Raw genomic sequence first — 23,343 nt, forward strand, 5'->3', positions numbered from 1 at the left:
CCTCAAAAAAGTTAGCAGCACAACTATAACAGATACATATGAAATACATCCAACAAACTTGATGGATATTGTTGGATACTTCCAGACTTTGATAGTGTTTCATTTTTCTTCAGACCTTAGGTAATGACATTAATTAAAACCAGTACATGTCCTGAATAACACTTTTATTCTTAAATAAATAATAATTATAATAATCGTAATATAATAATATGTCTGAGAGACTTATATCATGGACATGACAATTGACAGCACATGACGACTACCACTAAAATACAAAACTAAAAATGATAATAGATCTTCTTCTTCTCGTGTGGTCGACAAAACTCATATACCTATCTCTGACCAATATTTTATAAAATCGATTACTCGATCAGTCAGTGTATTAAACAAATCATTTTTATCTTGTATATTATATGGTGCATTCGTGCATTTCAGCAGATGCTCGTCGTCCTGTATTTCTCCAAAGTCGCATCTTGGGTTCTCTTAAAGATTTACCCGCGTGCGGGCTGTTCCTGTCCGTATGCGATTTAACATCTTCCAGTCTCGATATGGTAGTTGGTATCCAGGGGGTAATGCTTCTTTAATCAAGTCAGGGTTGGCTGATTCCTCCTTCCACTTTTCTAAGCGTTCATCTGTCGGTCTTTTTGTTAGCGGTTCACATGTTCCAAGGAAACTTTCTCTTGACTTTAGCCGTTTATGTGGTGTTACTTGTCCATTCATTGGGTGTCGTTCATCTATTAATTGTGTTTCATTCTTTCCTTCCTGGTGTACACTTCTCTCCTAATGTGAGGTGGGGCAATTCCACTCGCTATGTATAATTTTGATATTGGGGTAGGTCTCAGACATCCTGTTATTAGACGGGTCGCTTCATTCAACGGAATAACTACTTTTTTGCATGTGTTGATCTGCTCCAGGCTGGATATGCATATTCCACCGCCGAGAAACATAATGCTTAAGTGGCGGTCCGTAGGATGTGAGGGTCTGCCCCCCCATTTACTACCCACAAGCTTTCGTAGTATATTGTTTCTCGCACTTACTTTGGCTTTTGTCTGTGTGTTTTGTACGTTAGGCTTCGATCTAAATAGACTCCGAGGTACTTAGGGTGGTCACAGTGTTCCAGGTCTACGCCATTCCATTTGATCATAAGCTTTCTGTTTGCATCTCGGTTTCTTAAGTGGAAAGCACAGACCTGAGTTTTAGTCGGGTTTGGTTTCAGACGGTTGGTGTGATAGTATCTGGTCAGCTCTTCTAGGGTTTTTTTTAGTGCATTTTCAACTATTTCAAATTTTAGTACCTGTACTGTTAGGGCAAGGTCGTCAGCAAATATGAAGTGTTTCGTTCTATCACAAATTGGTTGGTCGTTCGTATACACGTTGAATAACATTGGTGCTAGTACACCCCCTTGCGGGAAGCCGTTTCTCTGAGTCTTCCATCTACTTTTATTCCAATTCAGGCTAACATAGAATCGTCTATCTTTTAGTAGCATATCTATTATACCGACAAGTGAAGGATCTTTTGTTATTTCGTAAATCTTTCTGCGTAGTATCCCGTGGTTGACCGTGTCGTATGCCACTGATAAATCGATAAAGACAGCACCCGTTATCATATTTCCCTCAAAGTCATTCTCTATGTGTTGTGGTATGTTAAGGACTTGACTGGAACACGATTTCCCGCCTCTGAAACCTGCTTGCTCCTGAATAATATTTGCATCGATAGTAGTCTTTATCTGATTCATAACTACTCGTTCGAATAGTTTATACATAGTAGTGATATGTGGCGGTAGCTTTTTGCTTCGTCTGGGTTTTTGTCCGGTTTCAGTAATGCTATTACGAGCGCTTGTCTCCATGGTTTTGATATTTTTTTGAGGCGTATGCAGTTGTTAAAAAGTTCAGTAATCCATCTGATAGTTTGTGCGCCAAAATGTTTAATTTGCTCCGTTCTTAATTCATCTACTCCTGCTGCTTTCTTGTTTTTAAGTTCCCGTATTGCTGTTTCAATTTCCGATGTTTCGAGGAGGCTTGTGAACATATTGTTTTCCTCAGCTGTTCTTTTTAATCTTTTTGAGGTTTTCTCTACTCTTTTAGTTTTACCGTTCATTATTAGCTGATAGGATATCCCATTTGCAGATACATTTGTGTGTGCGAGTCGTCGTTTATTCTCTCCATTCGACTTCTTCAGCAGTTTCCATGCTTCACTACTGTTTTGAGCGAGGTTTAGTTCTTCTATAGTATCTCTCCAGTCTTTTCTTCTCTGTTCTGAAATTTCAGCGATTAGGAATTCGCCCATCTCTATTGTTTCATCGTCGAACGGGTTTTGTGCACATTTTTCCTTGTAGCTATCATACAGGTTTTCCAAATTTTTGTACATGCCTGCTATATAGTTTTGATGGCATCCCCGTGGCATGTGCTTTCTAGATATTATCTTCACCTTTTTTATGATATGGTCGTACTCACTTGGGATAGGTTCAATCGTGGTAATAATATTTTCTAGTTCGTTAGTGAAAGTTTCCCATTTTGCTTTTTTAAAGTTATAGCATCTTCGAAAGGGAACTTCAATTCCACGAATTGCTGTAGGTATCTATTTCACATATTACTGGTCTGTGCTGTGTTCGTGGTATTGGTTGACCTATTCGTTTTGTACACAGCTGCTCAATGTTTTCACTAACAAAAATATTGAGTGGGTTATATCCTTTCTTCCATCTTTTACTGTTTAAGGAGCTTTGTAGTTTTGAGTCATGTACCAGTTTCATTTGACATCCGTCAGTCCATTTCTCTACAAGCTCTCAGTCTTCATTAGTATCAGCGTATCCCCAGTTGAGGCTATGACTATTAAAATCGCCAATGACTATTCTCGCATTTTGGTTTTGGAAATTTGGGGGCTCTATAAACTTAAATGGTGTATTTGGCAGTTTATATATCGAGGTAATTGTGATATTGCCCAGATCTACGGTGATTATTTCTATATTGTCCTCGTCCGTTATGTGTACTGATTCGACATTTAATTTGTCTCTGACAAACATTGCACTGCCATACTTATTGTGTGGACGTCGACCTACTATCTTCATGTTAGTAATAGATGGGTTATGGTCACACTCTTTTCGGTGGGTTTCCTGTAGGCACAGTACGTCTACATTGTTCTCCTTCACCAAATGTAATATTATTTTCTCTTTATCAGATATCAGTCCCTCAATATTAAGTGACATCGTCGTCAGATATGGTTCTGATGAGTACCTTTTTTGGTGGTTTTGTCGACCGGTGGTTGAAAGATTGGCCGTCAGCATGTTGATGGTGTACGTCTCAGATCATATACACTGGATAGAGCTATAGCGTATATCACGCGTAGTCCGTGTTTGAAGCAGACCTGTCATGCCCGAAGTACTTATTGCGCATGCGTGAGAAGTGAAATAGATTGCGCGGGACGGGGAATGAACAATAATGTGTTATAGTGATAAGGACGATTAGGTACTGAATGCTTAGATCACATACTTTGCTCATGCGCAGTGATGACTTCAGGCACGAACAGCAATGCTTCAAGATTTTAAATCATAGCTCTATCGAGTGTATATGATCTAAGGTGTACGTCTCCGTTCGTGATAAAAAATGCTGCCGTTGTCCAGGGGGCGCCACGTGGAGACTATTTATATGCCCTCCATGATAATAGATAACAGTTAACAGATTAGTGATTACCCAAGAGAGTAATAAATATGCTTATCACACTGATGGATTTAATTTTTGCGGAGAGCTTCACGCACTTCTATGCTGCAATCTATACGCTAACAGCACAACTTTATATCAGCAATATTTCACCCGAATAAAAAATGTCAATATTTTGTTTGTTGGATATCTCTAGACTACGCTTAAAGTTTGGTAGACATTATTTTCGTGATAGAGCTTTTTCAAAGTTGTGCTGTTAACATAGGTACATAGTTTTTTTTTATTGTTCTAAAGAACGGCAACTATGACCATTGGTTGTTCGTGGGGGGAAACAGTTACTTTGAAACACTTATTGTATGTGAGGCACGGACTTCGTCGCTTAAAATCCCAGGTGATCATTCATCCGGGAGCTAGCCACGCTGTACACTCGGAGCATAAAAACATAATTATTACATACATTAAACATTGTCTGGTAATAATCCAATAGTGTCCAACAAGTTAGTTGGTTGTATTTCATATATGTCTGTCATAGTTGTGTTGCTAGCTAAATTGTGTTGGGTTAATACTCTTGTAGTGGTGTATTTAAACGGGTGCAATACTTAATATTCAATAGTCTATTGGTATTTTTTTTTTAAATAATAATACATACAATTCTTATTACATTCACAGTTATAACATTATTAATCATGTTTAATATAGGAGATGATAAACGTTATGAATACACTGATAAGCAATTTGAATTAATGAAGACAGATTTTGAAAGTAATATTATTCTTATACACTAATACTTTATCGCCTATCGGTTATCACTATTGTTGAATCGTATTAATTATTCTATAGTTTTTAATTTATTTAACCTCTTTGGATAACCACTTAAATTCTGGTTCTCACTAGTCATATTAAATATTTTATAAAACGAACTAAGATATAATGGACCGGTATCGACATAATTTCGGTGGACCAAAAAATATGTCTGGTGTTATGGGACCTTAATTTTAACTATCGCGCATGGTATCTTAAACATATTGATAGTTGCAAAATAAAATATAATTTAAGAAAACAAATAAAAATAAAATTATATACCTAGTACCATTTGATATGCATTTAATACATTTAAATAAAATCATCGATAAGTATCATTTAAAATGTATGTATTTTTTTGTATTCCATTTAGACATTACAGGTGAGCACTTATAATATCTTCACAATATAGAACATACAACAATGCTTTACATAAAAATGCTGGTAGTTTCTTATTTTGGATACTGGGTTTACCAAAAATTTAGTTTTCTTGCAATAATGTGTTTTTTGTGTAATTTTTTTTTTGAATATACAATTGCTTTAATATTCCATTCGAGGGTTATTTTTGGAAGCAAAGTCGATCAAGTTAGTACTTTGTAATGGTCGAAAGTAGGATTCTTAAATTATTTTTCGAATTAATTGAAAAAACTTTTAATTAGAGCAGGAAAGCAATTGTATTGACTCAAGTGTATTCCACAAAATTGATTTTGTATATAGTTGTAGTTCGTAAAAGAATTACTATAAAGGCTTGACTTATTGACCAAATATTTATATTATGTAGGTTTATACATTATCATAAGATACCATTTTTAATATATATATATGTTACGGGTAATGTTAACATTCGGATAATGTCGACATTATCCGGCTAATGTCGACATCAGCCATCCGTGTTGGCTAATGTGTAATTTTTCGTTTATAAACTTGAAACATCAACATTATCCGGATAATGTTAACCTTAGCCAGTCAATTTTGGATAATGTTAAAAGTTATGTACTAAATAGGCTATATAGAGGTTTTTTAGCATTCTATGGTGGTGAGCAACTTTTTTGGTGCCAAGGACCAAAAAATAAAAAATAAAATTCACGGGCCTATATATCACACTTCATTATATTATTACAATCTAAATTTTAAAAGTTATATCAAATTTAATTTATTTAAGTTTCATCACTGCTTGGTATTATTTAACGTGGTATATATTAACACAGCTTTAATAATAACACATAATAATAATAATAAAAAAAATTAAAAATATGAAAATACTAATAAATTAATATGATTTTTAAATTTAGATAAATTGTAATCGCAGGCTTAAAATCGCAACACAGGCCGCGGGTTGCTGACCCCAGCTAATAATATCTTATCTTAACTTATAACTGAGTTAGTCAGTTATATATCTTACCGATAAAATAAACAATATATATGAACTTAATATTTATCTTATTTCATCTTTATACCTATGTGACGTCGCGCTTCGATCTGTTGTTAGTCTGTTTCAGTTTTCACGTGTGACAGTTTCCAGTACAGAAAAATGTCTGAAGATCGTACGAAACATTTTTCGTTTTTAATTTTAATTAAAATTGTTATTATGATTATAAAATGTTAATATTATCAAGTTTTCAACTATAGTTTACAATAATGAAAGATTTAATTTTTACAAAGTGTTTCGTAGGATCTACAGACATTTTTCTGCTGAATTCATATATTTTTACAGAATCAAAATCGGGCAACATAAACTAACTTTAATTTTGTCAAAACAAAAGGTCTTTTGAGCTAAAATTGACGGCAGTAGCGAGGCCCCTTAAGTGTTTTAAATTTAATTTTAAATAAAATGGAAACAAAAATGGAATTTTATAATTTATTTGAGAAATTATTGTCTGAAAAAAGAGAAGATAATTCATCTTATTTATCAGATGAAAAATATTTAAATATAATTAATGAATTGAAAGGCAACCATAAATCTCGTCGTTTAAATAAAAAATTTTAAAATATAAAATAAAATTTAATATTGTATTATTAGTATAAACTCATTTAAATTATACTCGTATTATGTATTTTATGGTAATTAGTAATTATTGTATCTTTTTTTTTGCATATGGTTAATTGTATCTAAAATATATTTAATATTGCTAAAAATTTAAAATGATTTCATATCATGCATGATGCAATTTTATAGTTGTTAAGACATTATCCATAAGTCCTTGGCTAATGTCATATTAACCGGTTAATGTTAACATTAGCCAGCATTTAATAATATTCATGGCGGGTAATGATAACAGTTGGCTAATGTTGACATTAGCCGGATAATGTCGACATTATCCAAATGTTAACATTACCCGCGACATATATATAATATATATATTAGGCCCTTTTAAGATAAGACATAGACATTTGAAATGTTCGATTTTTTAATCTTTTACTGAGTTAAAATTTAAAGACCCATATCCATTTAGTATCATTTTTGGACCAGAAGACAGGTTCTTCATTGAATTCAAATTAAACACATTCATTACAGTGACCAGATACATCAATTATTTTCAGGCCACAAAGTATGTTTTAAAAGTAGTTCAGACGTTATTCTCGAATGCAATAGTAAGTAATATGATAGTTATTCATTTATTATAAATTATAATATTTTGAACTGTATGGACAACATAATACTATATTTGATAAGCTGTTTTAACACACTCATAAACGTAGTTAGTTTTACTAGAAATCATTATTCATATTTTCTAAGTGCCATTTCATAGGTTATTGATAGTCCTTCTCTATTGCCACTAGACTCCCGCTTAGAGATGGGCAGTATTCGTATTCTACCCATTTTTGGTACTTGATTGAACTGATCCAAGTACCATCACAAAAGGTTGTTTTTGGGATTTCGATGAATGGCAGTATACATTTAGTATACATTAATATTATTTACATCGAGCAAAGTCCCTTGACTATAGCTCGTGGATGTATAATACTTTGGTAAAGTTCGATTATTCACTTGAACATACACAGTTTGCTGTTCTTCGTTGAGGTTATCAGGTTATTCAAAGAAACCTGCAACCTTATATATTCAAACGAATATTCCATCATCTGGTTTAGGTTACCAAGTCTAGGTATACTGATGATAGACTAATTGTGGCAAATAACAACTCGGAGTACAATATTTATTATAAATGCATAATTAAATGTAACCATTTATGTATTTTAAAATCTTGAGTTTTTCTACTTGATCTGTAGTATACAACTTGCTTAGAATCTATATAAAGGTAATAAAATAAACGTATGTTTTTTTGAAACAATGCAGCTTATATACTAAACAATTACTTGATGACAAACATTTCAAAGATTGTACGCAAACCATGTTGTTGTAGTTAATGTTTTTGGTGGTGTCTGCAGTCTTTTTGTCAATTTAATGGCCATCTCGGTACTTCTATGAGAACACCCCAACATAGTTGGAAATCAGGGAATATTAATACGGTTAACTTGGCAAATGTTGTTGTGCTCTTGCTCGTTGATGTATCAACTCTCAATGACGTAGAATTTTGCTTGGTCGTAGATCGTAAATTATCAATTTGACGTAGAACTGTGATGAACCAAAATCTCTAGGCTTCAAAATTGATGAAGCATTGACATAAAAAACCATTGTTAAATTATAAATAAGAAAATAGGAACAAGGGGTTATTTAATTAAAAAATTAGTTTACTCTCTGTGGTGCGCAGGATCCTTCTATGATCCAAGAACAACAGTTATTAAATTATTCTAAGCTACTTGTAAACCCACGTATGCTGCATAGAAAAACTTAGTAAATGCTTAGAAGATATATGCTGAGTTCTGTACGCACCTTGAACGGAACATTAATAGACTGTTTGCCCAGTCATCGATTTGCTTCGTGCTTACACACCGACCGACTTGTGTGTATGTATGTAAAGCAACTAACGAGAGGTAGACGGGATCGCCGAGTGAAACTCGAGAGCGCTAGTGCGTGGTGGATGTGTAGGTGAGTATTTATGTGTATGTGTAAGCTTAAGACTAATAATAGAAGGGTAACTCAATAAAATAAATGTATGATATGTTGTGGGTGTATGTGTGTGTCGGTCGGTGGCTGGATTTGTACTTAGTATTATACTCATACAAATAGACTATAGTGAGGTCGACGAAAAGTAGACCGCGATCGTCACGCGCCTAACGGCCGTTTTTCGTAAATCCAGGGGTTCTACGTTTGGGAGTACTATTATTATTATTATTTTTTTTTTTACTATAAACGTTAGTACATTACCCGATTTGAAATTATATTAGGCGGGAAAACGTTTGGAGACCCATGCCGTAAAACGGCCGGTAGGCGCGTGACGATCGCGGCCTACTTTTCGTCGACCGCACTATAACTACGAGAATCTTGAGACTTACTCAACTTCAGAAAGTGCAAGGTAACACCTACAAACATAACACGAGAGCTAGTGGCAAAAATAGGAAAAACGAAATCAGACATGAGGTATCTTCTATGAGTTAACTTCAAGAGAAGTCGACTTAAGTCAATCAAACCCTTTCTGAAGAGAACAATGTTGTTATCCTGATAACTACACCCTAAGCGACAAGTATCAGTAGACCTATAGAAGGATGGGATGAGAGATTTAAACTCACAGATATGGAAGGACCCAACAGAAAACTTACGACTTGATACCTATATCTATCATGATTAAAAATGAAGATAAAAAATAAATGTCTCACAAAAGCAAGCTACTATTTCGCACATGAAGACTGTGGGTCATAAACCACTTGCCGAGCCGTCGAAGCACTATGTTTTTTTTTCACGATCTATAATTATTAACCATTAATCTTTATTAATGAAGATAGGTAATACTATTATAGTAACTACTCACTATTAGTTGACTTAAATAGGTAACTGAAACATTATATAGTATTATTATTATTATATTGTACATTTGTACTGCATATAGTGTTATTTCATTTTACAGTAAATCATAACCTATTTTTTTTTAGAGTTATTTGAAGGCAATACTAAAGACTTGTACAAAAAACGTACTAAGCGTAAGTTATTTCATTGAGATTTGTAGCTTATTAATGAATACTTTTGAGTGACTTAAAATACATTCTATAAACTTAACGCACATCATTAGTCATAAATGCATAATCATAATACGAATTTCTTATCGAGTTCCCTAGAAGTTTTCAAGAAAATAAAAAACCAGACTGTCGAAAAATGTGTGCCTTTTTAGTACAGACATGATTTTTTTAAGAAAAATATCTTTTTTTGTTTTAGCCAGGGTGATATATTTTTGTTTTAGATTGCTCTGACATTAAAGAAAAATGAATGTTTCAGTTTAAATTGTAGTGTACTTTTCATGCAAACTTGACCTTCGTGATTTCATGTAGACACCCGTTTCGCAGAACGCACTTAAGTTATAAGAAATTAAGTTCGAAATGCATAAAAATGATAAATTGATAACAAAGTATTTTAGTATATTTATTTATTAAGCGTTACTCAGAAGTAGAATAGGAGAAGCTCATAGTTCCAAAAAATTATTACTACTAACACTTTTTTTAATTTTTAATGTTATTACAATAAAAAACTAGAAATCAAAATATCAAATTTTATTTCCAAAATATATTTAAGATAATCATATTTATTAATTTATTATTATTGCAGTCGAATATTATGACTGGTATTCTGATTTTAGAATCTTCGTCAATTTGTAATTTTTTAAATGTTACACAAAATTATGTAAAAACTGAAAATGACATAAAAAGTAGTAATGTTGAAAAAATTAAAAGTATGAAGGAAGAATGTGATGAAAACACAATATAACAATGAAAAACATATATCACAGTAAAAATATAAAAATTCTCGATTTAAGAAAAAAAACTAATTTAAATTACTTTGTAATAATTATTTATACTGATGCTTTGGAAACTGGTAGCTCTCTTTTTCATAAAAATATAATTTATCCATAAAAAGTTGAAAAATAAATATTTCGAGCAATACTATTACAACCTATCATTTTTATTTTTTGTATTATGATTTTAAGCTACCATTGCAATTTAATTCACTAACATAAAAATGTAAATTTGTTTTATTATATTATAATGGCGTTATATTTAAATACAATTTAACTAAAATAAATATTTTTTAAACTTTTGATAAAACATAATTTAAATTATATAATTTTGTAAATAATTAAAAACTTTTGTTTAAAATACATTTCCAAGAAAAAATTATATGAAAATTATATAATTTTAAATAAAATTTTCGATTGTTAATTTTTTTCAATTTGTAAGCAGAAATACATTTAGGGAACAATATTATTATTACAAGCTTCACTTCCTCTCGATATTTTCTGCGTTACACAAATTTAAATTCAAATACCTATGAATATATTATTTTATTATAGGCATAGAAAAAATCTATAAAACGAAATCTTTAATTACTTTAAATTTATTAGTGGTTTAAAATAATATATACATCATTATTCTATTATTTTATATATATTTTTAAGTACAATAACATTAACATGATTACATATTTTTTGTACATGAATAGAATTCTATGGTAAGTACCTATAAATTATGTTGTTCTCGTATACCTTAATTCATTAAAAAAATACATACAATTTATTATGCTTTGCTAATAAACATGTACATAGTATTTGTGTTCAATTAAATTTGATACCTATGTTACAGTATTAAGAGGATTCGAAGACTTCAAAAGATTTTCAAATCAAATAAAAGCATCATGTATGTTGACAATTAATACTTACTACTATCAGGAATATATTAAAATATATACTATAGAGTATAGATAACTCACGCTATGGAAAAACGCTGCAACCAGATATACGGATAGTGTTAAATTTTAATTCAAAGATATAAATTCATTGTATACAAAAAACGATTCTGAGCGGAAATACAGAATAACTTTTGTAAACTATAATTTCTTTTACTTTTGCCAGTTATGATAATAATATTAATATTAGTAGGTGAATTGACGAAAGAGTTAGAAATCGTGTAGTTGCTGCTCATGCCTATAGTGCGGTCGACGAAAAGTAGGCCGCGATCGTCACGCGCCTACCGGCCGTTTTATGGCATGGGTCTCCAAACGTTTTCCCACCTAATATAATTTCAAATCGTGTAATGTACTAACGTTTAGAGTAAAAAAAAAAAAATAATAATAATAATACAGTGGTCGCCGCTTATAGTGTTCACTGGTTATAAGAATCAGCCGCTTTTAGTGATCAAAAATATCAGGAACGGAACAAACAGCCGTCTTCAGTGCATTTTTCACCGCGTACTGTGATCAAGTTTTCGGTTATTGTGATCAGAAATAATTATGACGTCGGAAATAAAATTTATAATAAAATTACCTATTTTTATGTACACAAAGGGGGAAAAACGATTACGAACGGCCGTCCTAATCTTATCTAATGTGACCCACGTAATGAGTGTACTTCATATCGTAATATCGTATATGTTTGAAATCTTTTGTGTTCCCGTTATTACCGATATGTAAACGGATGACAGTATACTTGTACGTATAGACTTATAAGCAGTTTGGTTTCGTCCGTCGCGTTGTTCGGTGCACTGTATGTTTAGCGTGTATTGTATTGTTTGTATAGTGTATTAATGTATTATGGCTAGTAGAAGTGCGCTTTCAATAAATGAAAAAAAAAGTATCCTATCCAATTATGACAAGCTTCCCGAGAAGACGAATCAGAGATTAGCAGCACAACAATTGGGCATTCCGCAGTCAACATTAAATAAGTTACTGAAATCCCGTAACGAAATAAGTGACTGCACTGAATCTCAAAATAGAAAACGTAAGCGTGAGAGCAAAAGTAAGGCAACCGATGAAGCTCTTTTCATGTGGTTTAAGCAAGCTAGCGCTATGAATGCTCCTATAAATCGCAGCATATTAATGACAAAAGCCAATGACTTGGCCAAAAAAATGGGAGAAATTAATTTTAATGCAACTGATGGTTGGTTGACTAGGTGGAAAGACCGCCACGATATTGTTTACAAAAAACTTCATGGAGAAAAACAAGACGCAGATGCGAGTGGTGCTGATTATTGGATTGAAACAACGTGGCCAACTGTTCTGAATAAATACGGTCCGGAAAACATCTTTAATTTAGATGAAACAGGGCTGTACTATAGAGCAACACCTGACTATTGCATGGTTTTAAAAAATGCACCGGCCTCTGCAGGGAAAAAGAATAAAGCGAGGATCACTGTGGCCTTGACGTGCAATATGACGGGTACTGTAAAAAAAAAACCAGTAGTCATTGGTAAAAGTAAGCAACCAAGATGTTTTAAAGGTGTCAAGAACTTACCTGTTGACTACTTCAGCAATACAAATGCTTGGATGACATCTTTTATTTTTGAAAGTTATTTGAGAAAATGGGATTCAACACTAGATCACAAAATCGCTCTAATTTTGGACAATTGTACAGCGCATCCCAACTTTTCTTTAAAGAACATTGAACTGGTATTTCTTCCTCCCAATACAACGTCTTTAATTCAGCCCCTTGATCAGGGTATCATCAAAGCTTTTAAGACTTTTTACAGGTCCGATATAAGAAGGCAAATTATTGACGCAATCGATGACGGACAAGGGAATGGTAACGACATAGCTAAGAACATGACAGTGCTACAGGCAATTCACATGTCACACAATGCTTAGATGAAAGTTACAACTTCATGTATAGTGAATTGCTTTAAAAAGTCTGGTATGGTTCCCATAACCACGAATGAAGCCCTTGAACTCGATTTACCCGATGTACCAGTAGATATTTCAGGACTCCAGATAGACAAAGAAACCTTCAATGAGTGGCTGGATGTAGATAAGGACGTACCAGTTTACCAGTTGATGAATGATGACGAAATAGCTGCTGAAATAGTTTCACATAAGGAACAGGGAAATGATGTTGAAGTGCATGATGAAGACGAAGTTGAATATGCAGAGGACCGAGTACCAGTAACCAGGAGTGAAGTATTCAATGAAATTAATACACTGAGAAGAGCTATTGAAGAGCATGACATAGGTACAAATTACTTTGATACGTTGAACAACTTAGAGCACATTATGATGGTTTCCATACCAAAAAAACAGGGGCAAATTACCGACTTTTTTAAAAAAACCTAAGTTTTAAATTTCGTATGTATGAATGTATATTATTTTATTATATTAATTTTTAAATTTAAATTTAATTAATATGTACTACTGTATTTTGATATTTTGCACAGTATTTTTAATGTTTTGTACAACATAAAATATGTATTTAAAAAAATTTTCGTTATTTTTTCGATATTTTTTGAGTCGCCGCTTATAGTGATTTCCGGTTATAGTGATCAAAATACTCTCGGACGGATGTGATCATTATAAGCGGCGACCACTGTAGTATTCCCAAACGTAGAACCCCTGGATTTACGAAAAACGGCCGTTAGGCTCGTGACGATCGCGGCCTACTTTTCGTCGACCGCACTATAGTAGTGAATGTTCGAATATTATAATTTTATTTAATTTTTATTTAATATTACAGTGATTGTTCTGATAATATTTATATTATATTATTCTTCACCTACTTCTACAATAGGCATTAAAATAGATTGTTGTCCACAGCCACTATAGACTTGTTTGTGAACGTTGACGATTGTTATTCGCATTGAGATTATTTCATTATTCATTCATTCCGTATCTTAATTTATTATTATTTCAAACCGGTCGAAAGGTACTCTATTGTGACGTTGTGCTATTAATCGCACTTTTCAGCAGTTCCATATCATCTAATATGATACCGGTGGCTTATCTGTAGTATATATTTTAGTCTATGCTACTGGTTACTAAGATAGTTTTAAAATAAGTGACATTCTGTAGGCGATTACATACTGAACGGGCCGGGAACGAAACAATGATAGTCCGCGAAGCCCGGTCACCAAAATACTCCGTACGCATCTTGTACGCACCGACCTGTGTAATAGCACTAATAGGTGTGTATATATGTGTAGCGACTCTGTAGAAGTGGACGGGATCGCCGATCAAGACAAGACTAGAGAGTGCTAGTGTGCGGTGGGTGTGTAAGTGTGTATGTATGTATGTGTGTGCTTATAATTAATAATAAAATGGTAACACGTTTATGGTAAATAATATGTTGCTGTATAATACACAATCTAAAAAAATAAATTTACAAATATAAAAATCACAGCAACACTAAAATATAAAAATATAATATAAATAATAAATCAAAGGCTTTATGGCTATTGCAGTATAATATATTTCTACGGCCCTTTTGGCCCAACAACTAAGTATGTAAAATAAATGAAGAAATAATATAATAATAAAAACTCACAGTTTTTGGAGCGCAGACTGGCCAGCTGGTCCTGTAGCTAAATAAATAAAATCGACATACAACAATATAATAGGAAAATCACCGGCAATTTGCGCTCGGTAGAAAAATATAATAATTTTATAACAAGGACCGGCGATTAGCGCACGATATAATAAAGGTGGCGAATTACGCCTATACAAATTGTAATAAAAATGCAGCGAGTTGCCCTTACAAAATATGATAGTTCGCGCCCCAACATAGGCTCCACTGGCCATTAGTATTATTTTGCTAATGTTGGTGACACTGTTCTTGTTCACCAGCTCCGGTCGTGTTAATCGTCGTATGCTCTGGCACACAATACGGAGCCATATCATTCTTCATCGTTTTTTAACTGCCGTTCTTGGCCATGACATGTGCCTTCTGTCTGTCGCTCCAGACCTTATGTACTTGAACAGCAAGTTTTGCAATTAACTCATAAGTGGTTTGTATTAAGTTGAAATTGCATTTCCGTTGGTTGCAATTGTCAACTTTATTGCACCTCCAGTTCGGCGTCAGGGCAATAAGAGTGACGTCTCCATTGTTTCATCAGCTCGGATTCAACGTGGCCTGATCGTCCATGCGTGGTTGCTCGTCTCACCGTCAGCTCGACAGACGCAGGAAGTTCGTCCGAATTTATCCGGGACATCGGCAGCTCCTCCTTTCCCGTATATTATGTATATTGAATAGCTCTGTTATTTGATTAATGTCATTTTATTATATTTGTAAGTTATGTCAGGTGGATTGGCCATCCCCTGGTAAGTGTATTTGTATTATTATATGTGTTCAATAAATCTTGTTAACAGTAGCCTAATTTCAGAATTGTATTAATTCAGTGTGGTGCGAGTCGTGGATGCCAACCTTTTGCCCAAGGAGCATCTAAGGCGCAAACATTGGTAGTAGAGCGTGGTTATTAAGTCAAAGTGCAGCGCCATTACTGGATTTGAGGTATATTGGTTGTATTATTGTCAAATAAGGTCATATATCTATTAGATGTAATTCCTATTTCATTTATGGTTTTTTTATATTATTATAAGAGTTATATTATATTTTAATATTTCATCAGTTAGGTGTTAGTACTTTAATAATATATTGGGATATTGTATTAGGTCAGGGTCTTTACACATGGCTTATAGTTGGCACATAGTTATCCTTGCTCACTCTTATAATAGTAAACTGAAAGCACAGTTCGTGTCTTACTAATAGTAGGTCTTCCATATGTACTAATTACAGTTATTAATATTTTACTCTGTATGGTTATTAATATTTTACTGTTACGGAGTAGATTGGCTTCCGTCATATACTAATATATTATCTTATAGCTGACAGTTTTTGCTATTATAACCATTAGTTGTTGTCAGTTCTTATATGTTATATTGTTATTAGTTTAAATGGTTGAATATTTGTATTAATTTATTCTCTATTTCACTATTGGGTCATTAGGTAGTGACTGATATATTTAATGATATTGGATTGTATTTATTTGTTTGTTATTTTATTTGGCTTTAACTTTGCTCATTGTTAGTTGTTCAACTTAATCTAGGTTGGTTTTATATTTGTTACTGATAGTTGAATATTTTAGATATTATTTCAGTCTTATATTTAATAATCTTTCCGTTTGGCTTTAATTATTATATTTTAATTTTGTTTTGTTTTTTTTTTTTGATTTTATTAAGTTTATTGTTCTAACTTAATAAGTATTTGGTAGTTATTAATATATCAGTTTATTTGTTGTGTTGACCGTTATTCAACATTTTTTATTTTTCTATTTAATCAAATTGTCTTTTGCTATATATTTTGGTACTCTCCTACAGATTGTGATAGGCGTTGGTTTATTGTTCCTATTATTCTAGTTGTTCGGTTGTATCATTTTCCTTATCATGGCTGATGTAGAACGCCTTACCCGTAATAAGCAACGTGCTACTTGTAAACGTGATGCGGCTGCTAGCCATATTGAGGCAATTTATAATTTGGGTTTATCTGCTTCTACTGATCGTTCTATCATTCCAAAATTCCTTTTAGCCATCTTTCTGACTATTGGGCATCATTTACTCTTGAGACTGACACCATGTTAGAAGCTATGATTGAATTAGGTACGGATAGTGAGTTTTCCAATAATGTTGAGTTAGAGGTTCGAAATACTCTTCTTAATGCTAAAGCTTTAGCAAATACTTTTCGCATTAGATCTGATACCGGTGTTGCAGCCAGTGAAAATAGTAATAATGATAAACCTGATGTTACTGACAACGTTGAATCAGTATCAAACCCTACAGCTCAAGTGGGTCCGGTCATTGAAAGTGTAGCTCCTATTGGTGCCAACGTTCACCTACCTAAAATTCCATTGCCTACCTTTGATGGCCGCCTTCAAAATTGGCCAGACTTTAGGGATCGTTTCACTACTTTAGTTGGTAATAGGACTCATCTCAGTAATATAGAGAAGTTTTATTATTTATTAGGATGTCTACAGCCTGGTCCTACTGATGTGGTCAAGGGTATCACAGTGTCTGAAACCACTTATGACTTGGCTTGGTCTGCCTTAGTTCAACGGTATGACAAGCCTCGTCAGTTGGCTACTACCTTGGTAAATGACATGCTCAACGCTCCAATTAACCTTCAAGAGTCCCCAGCAGTATTAATTACCTTTTTAAATACCTTCTGTGAGAACATAGCTCTTCTTCGGTCATTGAATATACCTGACTTAGGTTCATTTCTGTTGTTTGCAATATCAGTTCGTTGTTTGCCTTCAACTACACGTCGTTTGTTTGAACAGGAAAACGCTGTTGAGTTCCCTACTGTTGATAGCTTGCTATATTTTGCTAAGGATCGGGTTGAGGTGTTGGAGAACTCTGGCTTATCTATGGTTCATGCCACAGTCAAGCCTCATGCTAAGCTTACGAGTGGCAAACCTAAGTCTATAAACAACCCCAAATCAACTCAGTCAAGTTCCAAGGCTTCTCGCAGTCACAAGGTTCCCCAGTAGCATTGGTTGCTAACAAATCAGCTGGAGGCTCTCAGTGTTGTGAGCAGTGTAAAGGCAACCATTCCTTAACTTCTTGTTCTGACTTTAAGGCTTTGTCTATCGATGATCGCTACACTCTAGTAAGCAAGCACAGGTTGTGCATGGTATGTTTCGGTGACAACCATTGGGCTAACATATGTAAGTCCTCATGTTCTCTTTGTCATGGTCGTCATCACCAGCTTTTACATAGAGATAATTCACATGCCAAGATACCACTTGTTAAGGATCCTGTAGCATTGCTAGTCGGAACTCAACATACCAGATCGGTATTGTTAGGGACAGCTTCTGTCAACGTTTGTGACGTAGCTGGTTGTTTGCAGCCAGTTCGGGCTTTAATTGACCCTGCCTCTCAGGTGAGTCTCATGACTTCTGATTGTGTTAAACGCCTGGGTCTATTTTGTGAACGGTGGACAGTCCCAGTAGCTGGTCTAGCAGGTCAGTTGGTGCAATCCATAAAAGGCAGAGTGCAGATCAGCATTCAATCAGCTTCAGATGGTAGCATGATTGACCTTTCTACATGGTCAATGCCAAAAATAAAAGGGTCAATGCCTTCAGCACAGCTACCTGTCTCCGTTCGCGACAAGTGTTCTCATCTGGTTTTGGCAGATCCTAATTTTGATTCACCAGCTCCGGTTGAATTGCTGCTTGGTGCCGATATATTTCCTCAAGTGCTCCGTAGCAGAAGACATGACTTGGGTGTCGGATTGCCTACTGCCTTTGACACTATCTTTGGTTGGATTCTATTAGGTCCGGTTGATTCTCATCCACCAGCAGCTCAGCAACAGACAATGGTGACTTCTTTATTAACTACATATATTGAATCACTAGTTGAGAGGTTTTGGGAAACTGAAGAACCAGATGAAGCTCCTCAATCATTCACTGAAGAAGGGAGGTGTGAGGAGATATTCACTCAGGAAACTTATCGCGATAGTTCGGGTAGGTTTATTGTGCCTCTTCCCTTTCGTATTCCACCTTCTTCTGTCACTTTCCGTGGTTCACGCCAGCTGGCACTTGTTCGCTTTGAACATTTGGAACGCAAGTAGATGAAAGACAAACCCTTGTACCTAGCTTATAAGCAATTCATGGCTGATTATGAGTCTCTCGGTCATATGTCAGTTGCCAAATCTCCTGGTACTTATTTCATCCCTCACCATGCCGTTCACAAGGTGGAAGGGGACAACTTGAAGTTGCGGGTAGTTTTCGATGCGTCAGCTCGACCTCCTTCGAATACCTCCTTGAATGATGTTTTATTTGTGGGTCCTAAGCTCCAACAGGACATTGTAGATATATTACTTCGGTTTCGCGTCCATTCAGTTGTGTTTACCGCTGACATCTGCAAGATGTACCGGCAGATTTTAATAGCTCCTAAATACCGAACGTTCCAGCACATCCTATGGAGGGAGTCTCCACATGACAAGGTTCAAGAGTTTGAGTTAAACACGGTCACCTATGGGGTTGGAACAGCTCCTTATTTAGCTCTGAGGGTGCTGAAGGAAATCTCTGTCGTCTATGGTCAACAATACCCTGCGGTACAAGCAGCTCTGATGTCTCAAACTTACATGGACAACATTTGTACGGGTGCAGGCAGCATCCAGGAAGCCCAAGCCCTTAAAGATGATTTGATCTCTATTCTCGGCAAGTTCGGCCTAGAGTTAAAGAAATGGGCTAGTAATTCTGCTCCCTTGTTGGAGAATATACCGACAGAAGACCGGGCAGCTGGGTCACTCACTTTCAACATCGAAAACTTACCTCAAGTTCAGATCTTAGACATGAAGTGGAATCCGAATGTCGACACCTTCAACTACAATGTCAGTTCGACTAAGTTTGTCTCATCCAAACGCAGTATGTTGTCAGTTATCGCTAGGATCTTTGACCCTCTTGGTTTTTTATCTCCGGTAATTTTTCATGCAAAACATCAGTTGCAATGTGTTTGGTGGTTTGGTGTTTCGTGGGACGAGCGATTTCCATTAGATTTGGAAGGTCCCTGGCTGTCATTTGTTGATGAGTTACATAATTTATCTCTGATTCAAGTACCAAGATTCGTTGGTACTTCTGAAGGGTCATCGTATGAGTTATGTGGGTTTGCCGACTCCTCGATCAAAGGCTGGTGTATTTAAGGGTATCAGATCGCGACAGTGGAGTTTCCATGTTTTTGCTAGGTTGCAAGACCAAACTGGCACCCACCAAGACGCTTTCTATACACCGCCTCGAGCTCTGTGCAGCTGGGTTGCTCGCTCGCTGGTTAAGTCATATCAAGAGCATTCTTTCAACACAAATAGTGATTCAAAATGTTTTTGCTTGGTCAGACTCTTCAGTGGTGTTGTCTTGGCTTAACACACCCCATGTGTCATATAAAGTTTTTGTATCTAACCGTGTCCATAAGATACATGAATTGTTACCGTCTTGTTGTTGGTTTTATGTCAGCAATGAGTTGAACCCGGCAGATTGTGCCTCCAGAGGTTTACGACCTGGTGAGCTAGCTCAGCATGTACTTTATTGGAAAGGTCCTACTTTTCTCCATCAGTTCGGTGAGGGTTGGTCTTCAGAAATTAATCTGATTCCAACAGACCAGTTGTCTGAGGTCACAGGTGCTGTCTCTCATGTGGTTGAAACAACGGGGGAGCCAGTAGAGTGGTTCTCTCGCTTTTCTTCCCTAAACCATATGTTGAGAGTTATAATTCGTTTACAACGCTTTGTCAAATTGTGTCGCAAGGTCCCAGTGGACACAAGTTGTTTCTCACTCCAGGAGTATAATGATGCATTGACAGTTGTTGTCAAGTGCTCTCAAAGTGTATTCTTACACTCTTTGTTTCTCGAGTTATCATCTGGTAAAACTGTCTCTTCCCAACCACTTGCATGTTTATCGCCGTTCATCGATGAGTGTGGTGTCATTCGGGTAGGATGTCGTCTTCGTCACTCCTTGTTGTCAGATCGACGCAAGTACCCTATTCTGTTGTCTAAGGCATCATATTTGTCATTATTAATAGCTCGTCATTGGCATTTGTTTGCGTGTCATGCAGGTCCACGTCTCATGTCAGCTGTAATATGTAGACAATTCTGGATCATGGGTGACCGCCTCGTTATTCGCCGCGCAATTAGTGAGTGCACTACTTGTGTCAGGTTATCTGCTCGTAACCTCCAACCAGTCATGTCCGATGTACCTGACGTTAGAATTCAGCAATGCCACCCTTTTTCTTGTGTAGGTATTGACTATGCGGGTCCCATCATTATGAAAGAGACCAGTTTGCGAAAGGCTAGACAATATAAAATATATATTGCTGTTTTTGTTTGCATGAGTGTCAAGGTAGTTCACCTTGAACTAGTGACAGATCTGTCAACAGATGCCTTTTTGGCAGCATTTGATCGATTCGTAGCTCGATGAGGAAGGCCATCTGCAGTATATACCGATTGTGGCACTAATTTTGTCGGTGCCTCAAAAAGATTATTTGATCTAGTTAATGATCCAAAGAATCGCGAACAGCTCAGCTCAGCGTTTGTGTGCTCTTGGTATTTTAATCCTCCCAGTGCCCCTCATTTTGGGGGACTTTGGGAGGCGGCTGTGCGTTCTACAAAGCTCTTGTTGGTACGAGTGGTTGGCAATCAGGTATTATCGTTGGAAGAATTTTCTACAGTTCTGTGCAGAATAGAGTCAGCTCTGAATTCAAGACCACTTACACCATCGTCTAATGATCCAAATGATCTAGATTGCCTCACTCCAGGTCATTTTCTTGTTGGTCGTCCCTTATGCGCAGTGCCTGAAGCAGAGGTCCCTATCAGTTCGGTACACCTTAGAAACCGTAGGAAGCTCCTTCATCAGGTGTTTCAGGCATTTTGGCGTCGTTGGTCTAACGAGTAATTACACACTTTACAGACCAAGGGACGTTGGTTAGTCAACAAGGAGAACATAAAGGTCGATGATTTAGTTATTATAAAGGATAACACTTCGTCTCCATTAGTGTGGAAATTAGGTCGTGTCCAATAGCTCCTCCCAGGTCGGGATGGGGTTGTCAGAGTAGTAAAATTACTCACCAAGCAAGGCATTATCGTTAGGCCAGTAGTGAAGCTAGTTCCACTTCCTATCCAATAAATATAATTTTTATGCACCTATAGTAATTTATTTTAAGCCTTTTAATTCTGTTTTTACACTTAATTCTTATGCTCCTTTATAAAATTACAGAATTCAGTTATAATAATATATTGTAATATTTTTTTTGTTTAACATTATTAACCTTGTAACCAATTGCTGGTTCAGCATTTAGTTACTATTACTGCTCTTATAGTTTTTTTTTTGTTTTTAATTTTTTTAATGGTATGATATATGACAATAATATGACAGTAATATGACAGTAATGTGTGAAGTCTTAGCTTGTAGTGAGTTGTTGCGTTGAAAGGTTGGCTCCTATGACTTCACATAATCACATGGTATTAAGGTAATAGATCTATATAACTTTGTTATTTTATTGTAAATTTTGTTTTTGTTCCCAGTTATTTGTTATCAATTGTTATTTGACAGAAGTTATTTTTGTTTAAATTATGCTCATAGAGACTATTCAATTATTATTTTAAAAAAACAATGTACTATCCTTTATGCCCCTGATAATTTGTATCAACGGCGACAGTTCCAGTTCAGCTCTACCTTAGTCACCTTTCCAGACCAGCTCGGCCATAAGTTCGATCGCCCATCTCCTGATCAAAACTCAGCAGTTCGCATGTTCCACCTATGTACTACTCAGCTCAAGTATTAAGTTGAGATACACCTTATGTATCTGAAGGGGGAGTATGTTCGCACCCCGACATAGGCTCCACTGGCCATTAATATTATTTTGCTAATGTTGGTGACACTGTTCTTGTTCACCAGCTCCGGTCGTGTTAATCGTCGTATGCTCTGGCACACAATACGGAGCCATATCATTCTTCATCGTTTTTTAACTGCCGTTCTTGGCCATGACATGTGCCTTCTGTCTGTCGCTCCAGACCTTATGTACTTGAACAGCAAGTTTTGCAATTAACTCATAAGTGGTTTGTATTAAGTTGAAATTGCATTTCCGTTGGTTGCAATTGTCAACTTTATTGCACCTCCAGTTCGGCGTCAGGGCAATAAGAGTGACGTCTCCATTGTTTCATCAGCTCGGATTCAACGTGGCCTGATCGTCCATGCGTGGTTGCTCGTCTCACCGTCAGCTCGACAGACGCAGGAAGTTCGTCCGAATTTATCCGGGACATCGGCAGCTCCTCCTTTCCCGTATATTATGTATATTGAATAGCTCTGTTATTTGATTAATGTCATTTTATTATATTTGTAAGTTATGTCAGGTGGATTGGCCATCCCCTGGTAAGTGTATTTGTATTATTATATGTGTTCAATAAATCTTGTTAACAGTAGCCTAATTTTAGAATTGTATTAATTCAGTGTGGTGCGAGTCGTGGATGCCAACCTTTTGCCCAAGGAGCATCTAAGGCGCAAACAATAATAAAAATGCGGCGATTTGCGCTTACAAAATATAAT

General features: G+C 35.4%; 1 protein-coding gene across 1 annotated transcript in view; it reads left to right on the forward strand.

Moving 5' to 3' along the window:
- Positions 1-23,343, forward strand: part of LOC111042088 — a 46,069-nt gene that overhangs the window by 12,971 nt on the left and 9,755 nt on the right. The window contains exons 9-14 of the mRNA XM_022326576.1: positions 4,353-4,415; positions 4,828-4,836; positions 6,996-7,046; positions 9,444-9,491; positions 11,002-11,010; positions 11,142-11,195. Coding sequence (XP_022182268.1) covers positions 4,353-4,415; positions 4,828-4,836; positions 6,996-7,046; positions 9,444-9,491; positions 11,002-11,010; positions 11,142-11,195 — 234 coding nt within the window. The remainder of the gene's footprint in view (positions 1-4,352; positions 4,416-4,827; positions 4,837-6,995; positions 7,047-9,443; positions 9,492-11,001; positions 11,011-11,141; positions 11,196-23,343) is intronic.

Source organism: Myzus persicae, unplaced genomic scaffold (assembly GCF_001856785.1).
Source record: "Myzus persicae strain clone G006 unplaced genomic scaffold, MPER_G0061.0, whole genome shotgun sequence".
Lineage (NCBI taxonomy): Eukaryota > Metazoa > Arthropoda > Insecta > Hemiptera > Aphididae > Myzus > Myzus persicae.